The following is a 13,083-nucleotide window of genomic DNA, read 5'->3' on the forward strand; positions in this document are numbered from 1 at the left end:
AAATAATTACTAATGTCATTATTATTATAAGTTTTTATAATGACTGATGGCTTATCATCCTGTGAGTGATTAACGAGTAATTTAAGTGTGTGTTAAGTAGACTCAATAATTATTAAAATATATAAGCAGGTATTAGTTGTCGTGTCCAATCACTGTTTATACGTTTCTGCCACGTATTATCATTCTTATTCTCATTCTCAGGTACGTCTATTTAACAATTTCAGTAACAATAACAATAAATAATCTATAATAACTTATTACAGATCATAGCTAAACATCTTAGCAAATAAATTAAATAAGAAAAAGTAAAAATGGAAAAATTACCATTTTTATTGGTAATACTCACGATCGCGTACCACTGCCATGCACAACAATCTTTTTCAATCGGAAATATTATGGGAATTGGTGACGTTATTCGTGATACCGCTGGTTCCATAAATAGCGTTTACAGGCGACTGCAAGGACCTGATAAACAATTAGTGGCAATTCAAGAAAGTGGTATTGAGGAAATACGCGAATCTCTATCACGAAATCGAGGTATACTTGACCATGTTTATCAGAACACAAAAAACTTTAATAAAAAAGTTAATGCTACCACTGAAAGTATTTATGATCTGACGCAAAACGTTCATCACCTAACAAAATTAAAGAAGGAAAATGGTATTAAAATAATTTATGCGTTCGACGCAATAAACAGAATATCTGAAGAGTTGACTGAAATTCCATTGGTAGTTAACGTTATAATGGACAGGTTATTGCAAGATTTTATTCAGTACGTGACAAACGAAGCTGAGCTCAACTCTAGAATGATGGAATTACAGACATATACAAGCCGTATTGATCGTCTGTACTCCAGATTTTTAGACCATATTGATCCATTCAAACCTTTCAATCGTATTGTTACGGCAACGTTTACTAAAACTTTGCTGTCAAACGATGCGGATGAACTGATCAATACTGTTCAAAAAATGCATGATTTACTAGTACCCGGTAGAGCGGGAATAATTTACAAAGGACTATTTCTTTTTTTAACTCAACATCAGAACGTAAGTAATTACTACCCTTGTTTAGAGTATAAGTATGCATGTATATGAATAGGGTGGCCCAAAAAAACCGACTACTTTATTTTTTTTTCAAGAGTCACATTTTTCAGAGCTGAATTTTTAATTATTTGGCTAATTTTTCTACCAAATCACACCGATAAAAAATTTTTAAAGAAATTACTCAAGAATTTCAAAAATTTCAAAAATGAGTGAAATTCGGATTTTTTTTTTATTTTTCTGTCTTATGGTTGAAATATTTTCTACCTATAAAATCAATATCATACTGAAAATTTTAGCTAAATAGAGGGATTTTTAACCTTTCGCTAATCGCGCTTTTTATATCATCTCACTTACGTTTAAGTTGATCTTCGTTCAAGAATTTTAAACATTAATTCATTATACATATCTAATACTTTGAATTCATTTTTTTTTAACTCAATTATTATCGTTCCTCTGAAATACAACTTTTGCATAACCAAAATATATTAGACAGTTTTAAACAATAAAATTGGGTAAAATTTGAATAACCAAAAAAAGCTAAAAATTTTATGACAAAAGAAAAAGTATATAACTAATTTTTTCTATGTCTTGAATTCTATTTTTATTAATAATGATACAAATTGATGGTCGAAAATAACTCTTTTCCCTGGATACGTAATAAAATATGATGTACTACATGTTTCAAACATTATACCAGATCATCTTCACACTATCTTTCAATCACTGCACAATTTGTTGCAATCAATCCGTTAATATAGATTCGATCGTCAACAAAACATTAACGAAATAACTGTTCTCTGAACTTTTTTCGGACATATCTTACTTTGAGAACAATCATGCACAAAAATTGAAAGTTTCATGTTATCAACAGTTCGAAATTTTTTAAATTTCTGCTCTCTTAAATTGAATCAGTGAAAAGTACTCCAATCAGTGAATATTCACTGTACAAATAGTCCCAAGTATATTACTAATTGAATATACTTGGGACTGATTCGCAGTGAATATTCACTGATTAGTAAATTTTTCACTGATTCATTTTAAGAGAGCGTAGTTCAATGCCATACATCATTGAGCTTGAAGAGTTAAAAAAAAAAACAAATGCATTCAAGAGTATTTTCAAGCTCGAAGAGATCAAAAATTGATTCATAACAATGTTATCGATTTCAATGAACTTGCAAACAACGGGAAGTTTTGGGACTACTTAGTACGCAGGGCCAACCGTTGTCCAGAATTTTTCTCTTGTTTTGAACTATTTTGAAAACTGTTCGATCAATCCATTTCAAAATCTAATCAGCTCTAGAACTCGATACAAGGTTTTAATTGCCACCGAAAACGTCTTAATCGAATAATCCGTTCGAGAAGTATTGTCGACGAAAAAATATTTAACAATTGTTTTTTTTTTTTTTTTTCGTTTTTCTCAAAAATTTTGGACACTATTAAATCCATCACTGTTTCTAAAATTTTTATCCGGATATTTCATATATTAATGCCCTGGTTTGATTCATAGCTCACGTAAATCTCCGAGATATATAATCATTTCTATTGATTTCTACCCAAAACAATTGAATCTATCAAGCATAATCATGAACAAAACTTTAAAAAACGATCCTCATTCTATATTTTCAATTTCTTGAATAATCGGAGATAAATATGAAACACAACTTTTTTTGAGCTCAATTGTGTGGTGATAATAACAATTTTGAGCTCCTTAAGTGGGAGAGTTTCAGGGCTGGCCTGCAGGGTTAACCGATGCCCAGATAATAATAATAATAATAATTATTTATTAATTACAGCAATTGCCTTTTGAAAGTAGATGTGACCTAGAATATTCATTTCAAAATAAATTACGCACAATATATAATTTAGTTATTATCACTGAAATCCGAGCATTTTCAATGCTCATGTTTGCCATGAGGTACCGGGAAATATATTTCTATCACGCGAGTAAATATATTAATATTATTATTTTACTTCTCAAATACTAAAAAACTGATTTTTGACTAATAACAATTTTTAAAATTTTACAACAGTTTCATTCAAGTCGCAAAAGATATCTGCGGTAAAGGCGGTAATCAGACGTTTGTCTAGTTATTTGGATGCTATGAAAACGGCCATGAGTACATCATCGAGGGTAATTTTCCGATGCGACCCATCTAAACAAATGATAGGTATTAGTATATTCATTTATTTTCAGCCAATTAAATTAATAAATTATTAAAATACAACGATGTTATTTATTCAAAGATGAAACATCATTCCGGTTAAACAATTTATTTGGAAAGTACTACGTTAATATCAAACAACTGTTCAATACATGTGATGTTGAACCGGAAGAAATAAGCACGGAAAATAGTATTGAGAATCTGGAGAGATTTGATAAAGATAGATCGACATTTTTTGTACAGTTTTACAGACCTAAATATCAATGTAATGGAATACTACATGATTGTGTGAAGGCAGATCATGACTACAAGTTTTGTGAATCGGTAATTATGTATATTATTATCCCCTGTAATCAATTCAACAAAAGTTGGGATCTAGATGTGTTTTTAATCTCTGAAAATTTTAATTATAAATTATATATATATAGTGATATTAAGAGTAAAGTTGGGTATTGATCCACTTGATTATTTGCGGAACCCGTATGAAAAAGTAAAGTTAGAAAAATATCTAAAAACGGTTGGAATTTCGAAAAATAGTGACTATCCACTGAATTGCAGTGAATTTCTCTAATTCCTTTTTAGAGAGTAAAATTTTCATTTTGTCTTCTAATTCCATCCTATAATATTTTCATTTTTATATTTTTTTAATATTAAGATTTTATGGAAATTTGTAATCGTCTCAAATTTCAAAGTTCGACGTGTCAAACTTTTGTCAATATTTTTTTAAATGAAGTATTTATACTTGGGAAAAGTTTTTTTTTTTTTCAGTGTAGTATCTTATACATCATGTGAAATCGATATTATACTCAATGTCACTAGATGTATACAATAATTTATTTAATGAATGCATGAAGAAAAACGCTTTTAAATGTCTGAAGTCAGCGTCATGCAGTCAGAGTTATAAAAATAATTTACTTTATTATTATTAAATAAGATTTATACTTTAGAAAATTGGATACTTTGTTTAAAACTATTCACTTAAAAAAACTTAACTCGCAATAAAAAAAGTCATCTTTGCTGTTATGACGTATCAATTAATAGAGGTATATAAGGTTGTAAAAATCAGCTGACGTTATCTTGATCTACAAATGTGTGTGCTGAATAATTAAATGCGTGTGTGCAGTCTAGAAATTTTGGTCATGTTAATAAGGTAGCTAAATTCAAAGTGACGTCATAAGAGCAAAAGGTAATAGATTAGTTACCCTGTTTAGAAAATCTCATAGAATCCAATAGATTTTCATAGATTCCTATAGAAATTTTATAAGAATGAATGAGTTCTATGAGAAATGCTATAGTATAGGGCCTTCCATACAGCTATAAGAATCTGTCGGATTTTGTAAGCAGGGTATTGAGTCGAATTAATGTGTAGGGATATCATCCGCCCATTTCACTAAAATTCAGTGTTTCAATAAAAAATAAGTATTTTCATATATATTAAACCACTTGTTTGACCAATCAATTCAACATAAATTTTTTAAGATGAAACCAACTATGAAGAATTTAAATACTCCTTCAATTCTTGCCCCTTGCCTCTCATTATTTATTATATTTTTATTATTTATTAATTCCATAGATTAGTATTTTATATATTATAATATATAAAATACTAATCTATATCAATATCTATAAAATACTAATCTATATCAATATTAGATTTTAGTATACTAAAATCTAATATTTCTAGAGAGTAATGAAATTCGGGAATTAAACTGTTTGGAAAATCAAAATGTTTAAATTACTTAAATTTTTTATATGAGTATTATAATATATACTTCTATTAATAAAAAATTATCCACAGAATGTAGGTACCATGAGACGTTATAATTTTGCTATAAATAGTACATCATTTCCAACTAAACCAACTGATTGTAACGGACGTTACATCGATACACTGACTCAGCCACAATGTGCTAATCTGATATGCCAATGCTCTGAAGAAAGTGCTCAATCCATCGCAACACGTGCCATCAATCTAATGCCTCAAATGGCGGACATTGAAAATAATATGTAAGAATAATATCAATAATTTATTTATTTTTAATTCATCCAATCAATAAAAAGATATCAAAAATTTGTTTTTATCTTAGTAGTGTGATGTTAGCACTCATTTTAAAGAAAATTCGGTAGTTTTTATTAACACATTTTTTCTTTAAAAAAAAAAAATCTGACAAAGGGTTGACCCTGCGGGCCAGCCCCGAAACTCTCTGCCGTTATCGAGCTTAAAGAGCTCAAAAACATTATTGTCAATACATGTTCAAGCTCTTCAAGCTCGACAACACGTTTGAATACATCGATATTTTCGAGTCCTTCGAGCTCGAAAAAAGTTATGCTTCGTATTAATCTCCAAGAATTCGAGAAATTGAAAATGGTCAATGAAGATCGTTTTTTAGAGTTTTGTTCACGAGAAAATTAGTTTGAGGTGGCATTCCACGCGACTTATAAATTTTTAGAGCTAATTAGATTTTAGAATAAATCCATCAAGTACATTACAAATTATCCCAAATAAATATTTTTGAAAAAATTTCATTTTTGGAATATCTCTGAATATATTGTACCGATTATGCTCAGTTTCTCACAAATTGTTGGAATTAATGAGCCTTTCAAATGCCACCTCAAAAAGTCAAATCAGTTCATCCGTTTAAAAGCTACACAGCATTTACATGCATACGTACGTACGTTCACTTGGATATCATCTTGAAAATAGTCAAAATAGTTTCCTAAGACCGCAAAACGTCGAGATCTGATGAAAACTCGGTTTTCGAAAATGGGACCGAAACCAATAACTTCCCGTTTTTTGAAAAATTTCAATGTTCTTAGCGGGAAGTTAAAAAATTGAATTTTATCAAACAATATAATCTAAAAATTGAAATATTATTATTATTATTATTATTATTATTATTATTATTATTATTATTATTATTATTATTATTATTATTAAATTTCAGGGTTGTTACAAATGTTCGTTTAATAAAAAAATACAATATGGTCCATTTGCAAATCGAACAGGGTAGATTAGGAAGCGAAGGTAGCATAGACCATGAATCAAAAGAAGCAGTGCCAGTTGGAAAATTCCGTTATTTACAAAATGTACCAGAAGGTTCATTCGTTAAAATATCTGATGACCTAGACGATAATATAATACCATTAACATACGACGTTGATTACACATATATTTTCCGCAACCGTGATACAATAAACCTGGATGATATTGTGCTTGAAAAGGGTTACGTTGTTACCGGAGTTAAATTCGGTACTGCTGAACTTAATCCCGAAGATATTAATGAAAAGAATAAAAGTCCAATACAATTGGAAGTATATGGGACGCCATTTGATTATGATACTGGAAAATTGATACCAACCGATGCCAATCCGACGAAACTTTTCAAAGCTGTCGATATGTCAAAACATCCAGAATATACTTACGCAAGGTAAATCACCATCATTATTATAATAATTTTTGAGGGAAAAGTTTATAGTATTTTATACACCCTGTGAACTCGGTATTATACACGGGTGTGGGTTTGGCCAATACACGAGAGTATAATACTGGATGTCACTAGATGTATACAATAGTTTATGTAGACAATGCATGAAAAAAAACGCCATTAAATGTCTAAGGTCAATGTCATACAGTCAAAGTTATAAATATATATTAAACCACTCGTTTGACCAATCAGGGAGGATTGTATTTTAACATAAAATTTTATGAGACTGACTTTAGTCAATTAGCGGCATATTCTTCGGCATGAGTTACATAGAAAAAATAAGACCATTTTCAACAAAAAAAGATTTTTTTGTGAATGACTATTAGAGTCCTAAAACAAATACGTAGAGCAAATTCAGTCAGCCCGAGAATTTTAAATGTTTGTCCAAAAAAAGTCTTTTAAGTTTACTAAAATTGATAAAAAACTTAAATGAAAAAAAAAAAAAAAATTTCTAAAATTAATTTTGTCGCGTCGGTTTTTTTTTGCCGAATTGTAATAAAAGACTCCAATAAATATACATGAAAAGAATTTTTTTTCTGGGCATAATTTCAAAGTGGTTGTACCTAATGAACTGACCTACTTATCCCATATATTTTTTCTAAAGACTGTAATTAAATATGTACAAGAAAAAAAATTTTTGTTCTTCAAAGTGGTCTTTTTTTTGCCACTCTTTACTATTTTATATATGATGTTGATCATTTTTAAAATTAATTGAAAATATTTTTTTAAAGGACACCTGTAAATATTGCTGATAGTGATGATTCGCTAAAGATGCCTCAGAATACAAAAGTATCTAAACCCAATCAGTCAATTAGATTCCAAACTACCTCTTGGGAAAAAGATTTGGGACAGACTGTTGTGCCATATTTTGATACTTTACCTGCTTTAGTAACAACAACAAGATCCGTTGCACTGGATGGTGTCGGTATTTTCCATCGCGGTACACCAGGGTACGGTGGCTTTATAGCTCCTAAAATTTTCACTATCGATCATTCCAAGTACATTAAATCCGCTATAAGCGATGAAGACATAGAAAAATATTCAAAGTCTTGGATAATAGATGACTCATCAGACGAACCACCAAAAGAGTTCTTACAATCCATCAGACGACGCAAAAATCATCCGAGATGGTAATCACACTAAAATTTCCGATGCTAACATCGTAAATTTTTGTGGAATTTTCTTCCCATGTAAGCCGGATATATACTATTTTGCAGGAATAAATATTTTTTCGTAAGGGATTTGCTTAATTAATTAAAATAATTATTTTTGAGATGTGATTGATGCATTCGAAAATTGTAATTAATAAATAAACAAACAGATAAATTAGTAGTCTTTGGTTTTGTTTTTACATTTTCTAAATCACTCGTCTACTCAGCTGTTCATTTTCAAAACACAGTAACTAACAAAAAGAAAATTTTTGAAATATGAATTGAATAATGTTCACAAGACTCCACTGGAACTGAAAAAAAGGTCATTCGACAGCCGAAACAGAAGTAGATTTCTCGTAATATATTTATTATTGAACCGGTAAAAGTTTTAAAAAGAGCCACCCGGACATACCCGAAATGAAAAGGTAGATTACTGAACTAAAAATACGCTACAGTAGTCTAATTAATACTTATTTTATAAGCTACATTAAATGAATTTCAAGGAATTGAGTTATGTCTCGGATCAGAAGTTATTAAAAGACTAAACTGCAAAAATAAGCTTTTTTAATTTTTTGCAAAATTTTCGAGATCATCAAATTGTTGGAATAGATTTTTAAAACAGCGGGTAATATAGTGAAAAATGAAGCTAATCACACGAACTTTAAGATACATTTTACAGAATTGTTATCACTTTCGGTTCGAAAGTTATTTAAGGATAAAGCCAGAAAATTGATTTTTATGAAAATCAAAAAAAGCTCTTTTAGCTCGATAACAGTGGGAAGTTTTGGGGCTAGCCCACAGGGTCAACTGATTTACAGATTTTTCGTCATAAATTTGGTCAGTAGCATCAAGATATAGATGATTTGTGACTGTCGTTAAATTTTTGGTCCTAAATTAACGTTTAGTCAAGAATTTTGTCAGTCACAACCAGTTAAATGATTGGACGCAATATTTTTTTTAACTTTTCTTTAAATGATTAGAAAATTTATTTTTTCCTCTGTATTCTTATCCTGTGGAATTAAAAAAACATGACTGTTTAAAAATGTTAATTTGTATAAAAAAAGTGATAAAAGTGTTTACAAGATGCTGTCAAAATTATGACGGTCCGTCATTTTATGAATGGTCCCCTGACGGCCCTTTGGCCATGACATGTCAATTCGATAAGCAAAAAAAAGTCCGATTATTTTGATTACTTGCGCAGTAAATTTAAATATTCGAAAAATAAATTATTAGAAATTGGAAAAAAATTAAAAATCGTACGTCAAAATAAAATGGCGACAGAATATGATAGAAAAATATTAAAAAAAAAAAACACGCAAGTGTTTAAACAAACCTTGGTGGAGAAATAATATGCAGAAGGGTGTCCTATACACTTGGAGATTTAAATTAAATTGTTCCAAGTGCATTGCAGCTAAAAAAACGTCACTTAACTGCTATTTCCCACCAGACGATGCCAGATGATTTTGCTCAGGAAGTTGGAAGTTATCAGTATCAGCAACACTTTTCACTAGCACTGAACACTCAACACTTAACTACACTATAGATACTTTGCACACTTTAAATTTTACAAACACTACACATTTTAATTAAACACTGACTATGAACAATAAATTTTATAGATAATTCCGTGAATTAACTGCAATACTGTTTCAATTCAAACGTAAACAAGAATCTGGACTACTGCTGTTGCCGATGATACTGACTGCCGCTATTGGACCGCCAGTTGATACAAAGCAATCGCTTTTGCAATTCTCGACTGCCCCCACTTTAGCAAAAAGTTGAACGTTGAATACAGTGACATGCAGTAGCGCCATCTTGGCGAAAAATTTAAAAATTGAAATTTAATAATTTTATTAAAATTTATTTGTGTCAATAATTATATTAATTAGACTAAAAAGTATACGCGAAATTCTTTATTTTCATAAATAATTTACTAATTATTCTTATTACTTGCGCGGTAAATTTAAACATTCGAAAAATAAATTATTAGAAATGGGAGAAAAATTAAAAATCGTAAATTAAGATAAAATGGCGGCAGAATATAATCGAAATATTTGAAATAAAAAAAAAAAAACACGCAAGAGTTTTACGCAAAAATCGAGCTGCTACTATGCTGCACTTGCACGGTCTGCTGCTGAGCTGCAGCGCTGCGCTACGCTACAACTGCCCGCAGCCCATGCACCCGCAATCGACCCCGCCCACAGATGGCGCCAGTTTTGAAATCTGTTATTGTTATTTTTCCACAGGGCAAAGAGCAAATAAATGTAATCAAAAGGTTTTTATCATTAATTTATCATTATTTCCTCATAAACTAGAGATAAATAGATTAATATTCCATTGCATAAACGAATTACTTTCTAAATATATATGAAATGGGTAAATATAAATTAAAGGTAATTATTTTTTAAATAAATTTCAAACCGTAAATTAAGTAAATAAACACTGACGTTTATCTTCAAAATTTAAATTAAATTTTTAATTATAGGTAGGAATTATCGGCGGCTCTGGATTAGGAGATATTGCAGATAATATATTAAAAAATAGCAATCAATTAAATCAGAATGATTTAAAAAATGATTTTGGTTTACCCAGTGGTAATATTTATACAGGAATTATTAATGGAGTTGAAGTTGCATTGTTATCACGGTAATTAATTAATTAATTAACTATTAATTGCATGACTTTTTTTTACCTTTATATTAATTAATTTAAAATACATAAAATTATTTATTTAGACACGGGCATGGACACAAAATAAATCCGACAAACGTTAATTATCGTGCTAATATTGAAGCACTAAAATTAATTGGCTGCACTCATATTTTAGCATCTAATGCGTGTGGGTCATTGTGCGATGAAATAGGACGTGGACAATTAGTTATACCGGACAGTTATATTGACCGTACGTACGCGAGAAAAAATACTTTATTTGATGGAACCTCGCCGCGGTATCAAGGTAATTTTATTTTTGTGTTGAAAAAAATAAAGATGGGGTAAAAATATTAACGAATTTTATATTAATTTGAGGTGTGTGCCATATGCCAATGGAACCGTCGTTTCATCCTGATCTCGCGGAGGTTTTCGAATCAGCGGCTAAGGAACTTAGTATTGATGTAAGAAGAGGAGGTACTATTGTTACTATTGAAGGCCCGAGATTCTCATCCAAGGCGGAAAGTAACGCATTTAGATTGTGGGGTGGTCAGTTGGTTGGAATGACATCGTGTCCAGAGGTAATTGATCTGGTTTTTGAAAATATATTTATATATTAGACTGGGCCAAAAAAAAATTTTTTTTTTTTTTTACGATACTGTGAAAATATTAATCACGTTGACAATAAAAAATTATCGTGCAAGTTTGAGCCGTTAATATTAATATTAAGATGTGTATCATCGCTATTTTTGATTTTCTTGTAATGGGTGAGTTTTTGTCTCAACTCTCAAACAATCAAGAAAAACGAAATTGACTTATGGACATTTCTTGTGGGAAATCGAATGCTCTACAAAAAAAGTCTGATTGAAATTTTCCGTCAGATGAACCGTTTCATTATAATCATGCCTTGAACATTGGTATGATTTTACAATTTGATTGTTCAATTTTAAAATTTTGTAATAAATGTAAAAATTAATTTCCGAAAAAAAACCGATGAATATTCTCAAAGGAAATTAAATGTTCTACAAAATATGTCTCTTAACAATTCTTGCTAAATTCACTCCTTGAAAAGTTATTCAAGGTATTGATGTCGTTTTTACGTAACTTCAACCTTTATACTTTTACAAAAATATATTTAGTTAATAATCTATAGCCGATTTATAGTTAAATAGACGACTGGTAAATTAGTATAAAACTGTTGAGTAAAATTGCCTGAATAGAATTCATCCTGTTCAATAAACTCGTTCTCTACCACAATAATATCTAGTAATTCTTATCATTTTATTCTACTAGGTCAGTATTGCCAAGGAAGCCGGAATAATATACGGCGCGATCGCAATGTCTACTGATTACGATTGCTGGAAAGAATCTGACAACGTCTGCGCTGGAGACGTAATAAAAGTCTTCTTAAAAAATGTAAAGAAAATAACCGATCTTTTGGTCAAAGCCGTCGAGATAATTGGCCAGCGTCAGTGGGACCAACAAATCGATAATCTCAAAGTAATTAATTAATTATTATATTTTTTTTATATAGTTTCTATTAATACTTATATTTTTTATTGCAGGATTTAATCGAATCCGGTAACGTTTCAGCCAAGAATTAAAATATATTTTTTTTATAAACATGTTTTGCAAAAGAGTTTTTTTACTAAAATATTTTCTATTAAATTTTATTAGTATTAAATTCAAAAAATCATTCCCCAACTATATTTTTTTAATGAAAATATATGATTTTATTTTAAAGCTGTAATTAATTAATAAAATCAATTATTAACGGAACATTTTTATATTTATTTAATTTTACATAATTAATACATTTCTGTATTACGGCAGACGATTTATATCCTTATTCTCCATGTTTACATAATTAATATCATTATATTTTTTTTTTATAATCATAGAAGAATAACGATTCGAATACTTAATTTATCTACAATTTACATATTTATATTTTTGTTTGTTTGCTTGTTTGTTTGTTTAAATAATAAACTTTAAACCAAAACCAATGATAATTATCGATCAATACTTTTATAATTTATTTGTAAGCGATTAGCTTTTGAAATAAATTTTTGTATATATATAGATATATATATTTTTTTCTTTTATTTTCAATACTTTGAGGCACAAAAAAAATATTTAAACTCTCCATTTATTCAATTTCCTTAGTATCAATTCTTAATTATTATTATTTTATTATATATATGTGTGTGTATGTATATATATACACACACATATATATATATATATTTATATATATTTCTTTATTTATAAATTATCTCAATAACAATAATAAACAGCAAATGCACTTTGAATTAAAAAATTTTTCATTTTTTTTTTTTTTTATGTCAAATGTTTTTAATTTTTTATTATTCAAATTAATAATCATGTTTTTCTATCTGTTCAATCAAAATAAAATTGTTAATTAATCTTTGAATTTTTTTTTTTCGACTGTTTTAAAAAACTTTCGAGTTAAAAGTACGGGTTTAAAATTGAAAATTTTGAAAAAATGAATCAGACCTTTTTTTGTAAAGCATTTTAAGCCCACAAAAAAGGTACTTATGAATTTTATCGTAGAGTCAATTATTAAAACTCT

At 29.1% G+C, this 13,083-nt stretch overlaps 2 protein-coding genes across 2 annotated transcripts; both read left to right on the forward strand.

The window, feature by feature from the left end:
• The first annotated feature begins 89 nt into the window (after positions 1-89).
• LOC103579807 (uncharacterized) lies at positions 90-8,022 on the forward strand. The gene is made up of 8 exons (XM_053740132.1): positions 90-201; positions 264-1,046; positions 2,837-2,987; positions 3,074-3,211; positions 3,288-3,529; positions 5,004-5,212; positions 6,151-6,633; positions 7,422-8,022. The coding sequence occupies exons 2-8, from the start codon at positions 312-314 to the stop codon at positions 7,822-7,824; spliced, it is 2,361 nt and encodes a 786-aa protein (XP_053596107.1). The 5' UTR covers positions 90-201; positions 264-311; the 3' UTR covers positions 7,825-8,022.
• Positions 8,023-10,037: 2,015 nt separating this feature from the next.
• On the forward strand, positions 10,038-12,315 carry LOC103579809 (S-methyl-5'-thioadenosine phosphorylase). Its single transcript, XM_014439352.2, has 6 exons — positions 10,038-10,234; positions 10,327-10,487; positions 10,577-10,797; positions 10,869-11,071; positions 11,784-11,990; positions 12,056-12,315. The coding sequence occupies exons 1-6, from the start codon at positions 10,214-10,216 to the stop codon at positions 12,092-12,094; spliced, it is 852 nt and encodes a 283-aa protein (XP_014294838.1). The 5' UTR covers positions 10,038-10,213; the 3' UTR covers positions 12,095-12,315.
• Positions 12,316-13,083: the final 768 nt, after the last annotated feature.

Source organism: Microplitis demolitor, chromosome 6, assembly GCF_026212275.2.
Source record: "Microplitis demolitor isolate Queensland-Clemson2020A chromosome 6, iyMicDemo2.1a, whole genome shotgun sequence".
Classification (NCBI taxonomy): domain Eukaryota; kingdom Metazoa; phylum Arthropoda; class Insecta; order Hymenoptera; family Braconidae; genus Microplitis; species Microplitis demolitor.

What these genes read in the sequence shown, in the direction of transcription:
- LOC103579809 (XM_014439352.2), top strand. Translation starts at nt 10,214, where the DNA reads ATGGGTAAATATAAATTAAAG. An exon ending in GAAGTTGCATTGTTATCACG is followed by an intron (nt 10,488 to 10,576) that starts GTAATTAATTAA and finishes TTATTTATTTAG; the next exon opens with ACACGGGCATGGACACAAAA. An exon ending in GAATGACATCGTGTCCAGAG is followed by an intron (nt 11,072 to 11,783) that starts GTAATTGATCTG and finishes TTATTCTACTAG; the next exon opens with GTCAGTATTGCCAAGGAAGC.
- LOC103579807 (XM_053740132.1), top strand. Translation starts at nt 312, where the DNA reads ATGGAAAAATTACCATTTTTATTGGTAATACTCACGATCGCGTACCAC. An exon ending in TTTTAACTCAACATCAGAAC is followed by an intron (nt 1,047 to 2,836) that starts GTAAGTAATTAC and finishes TATTAATTACAG; the next exon opens with CAATTGCCTTTTGAAAGTAG. An exon ending in ACTACAAGTTTTGTGAATCG is followed by an intron (nt 3,530 to 5,003) that starts GTAATTATGTAT and finishes AATTATCCACAG; the next exon opens with AATGTAGGTACCATGAGACG.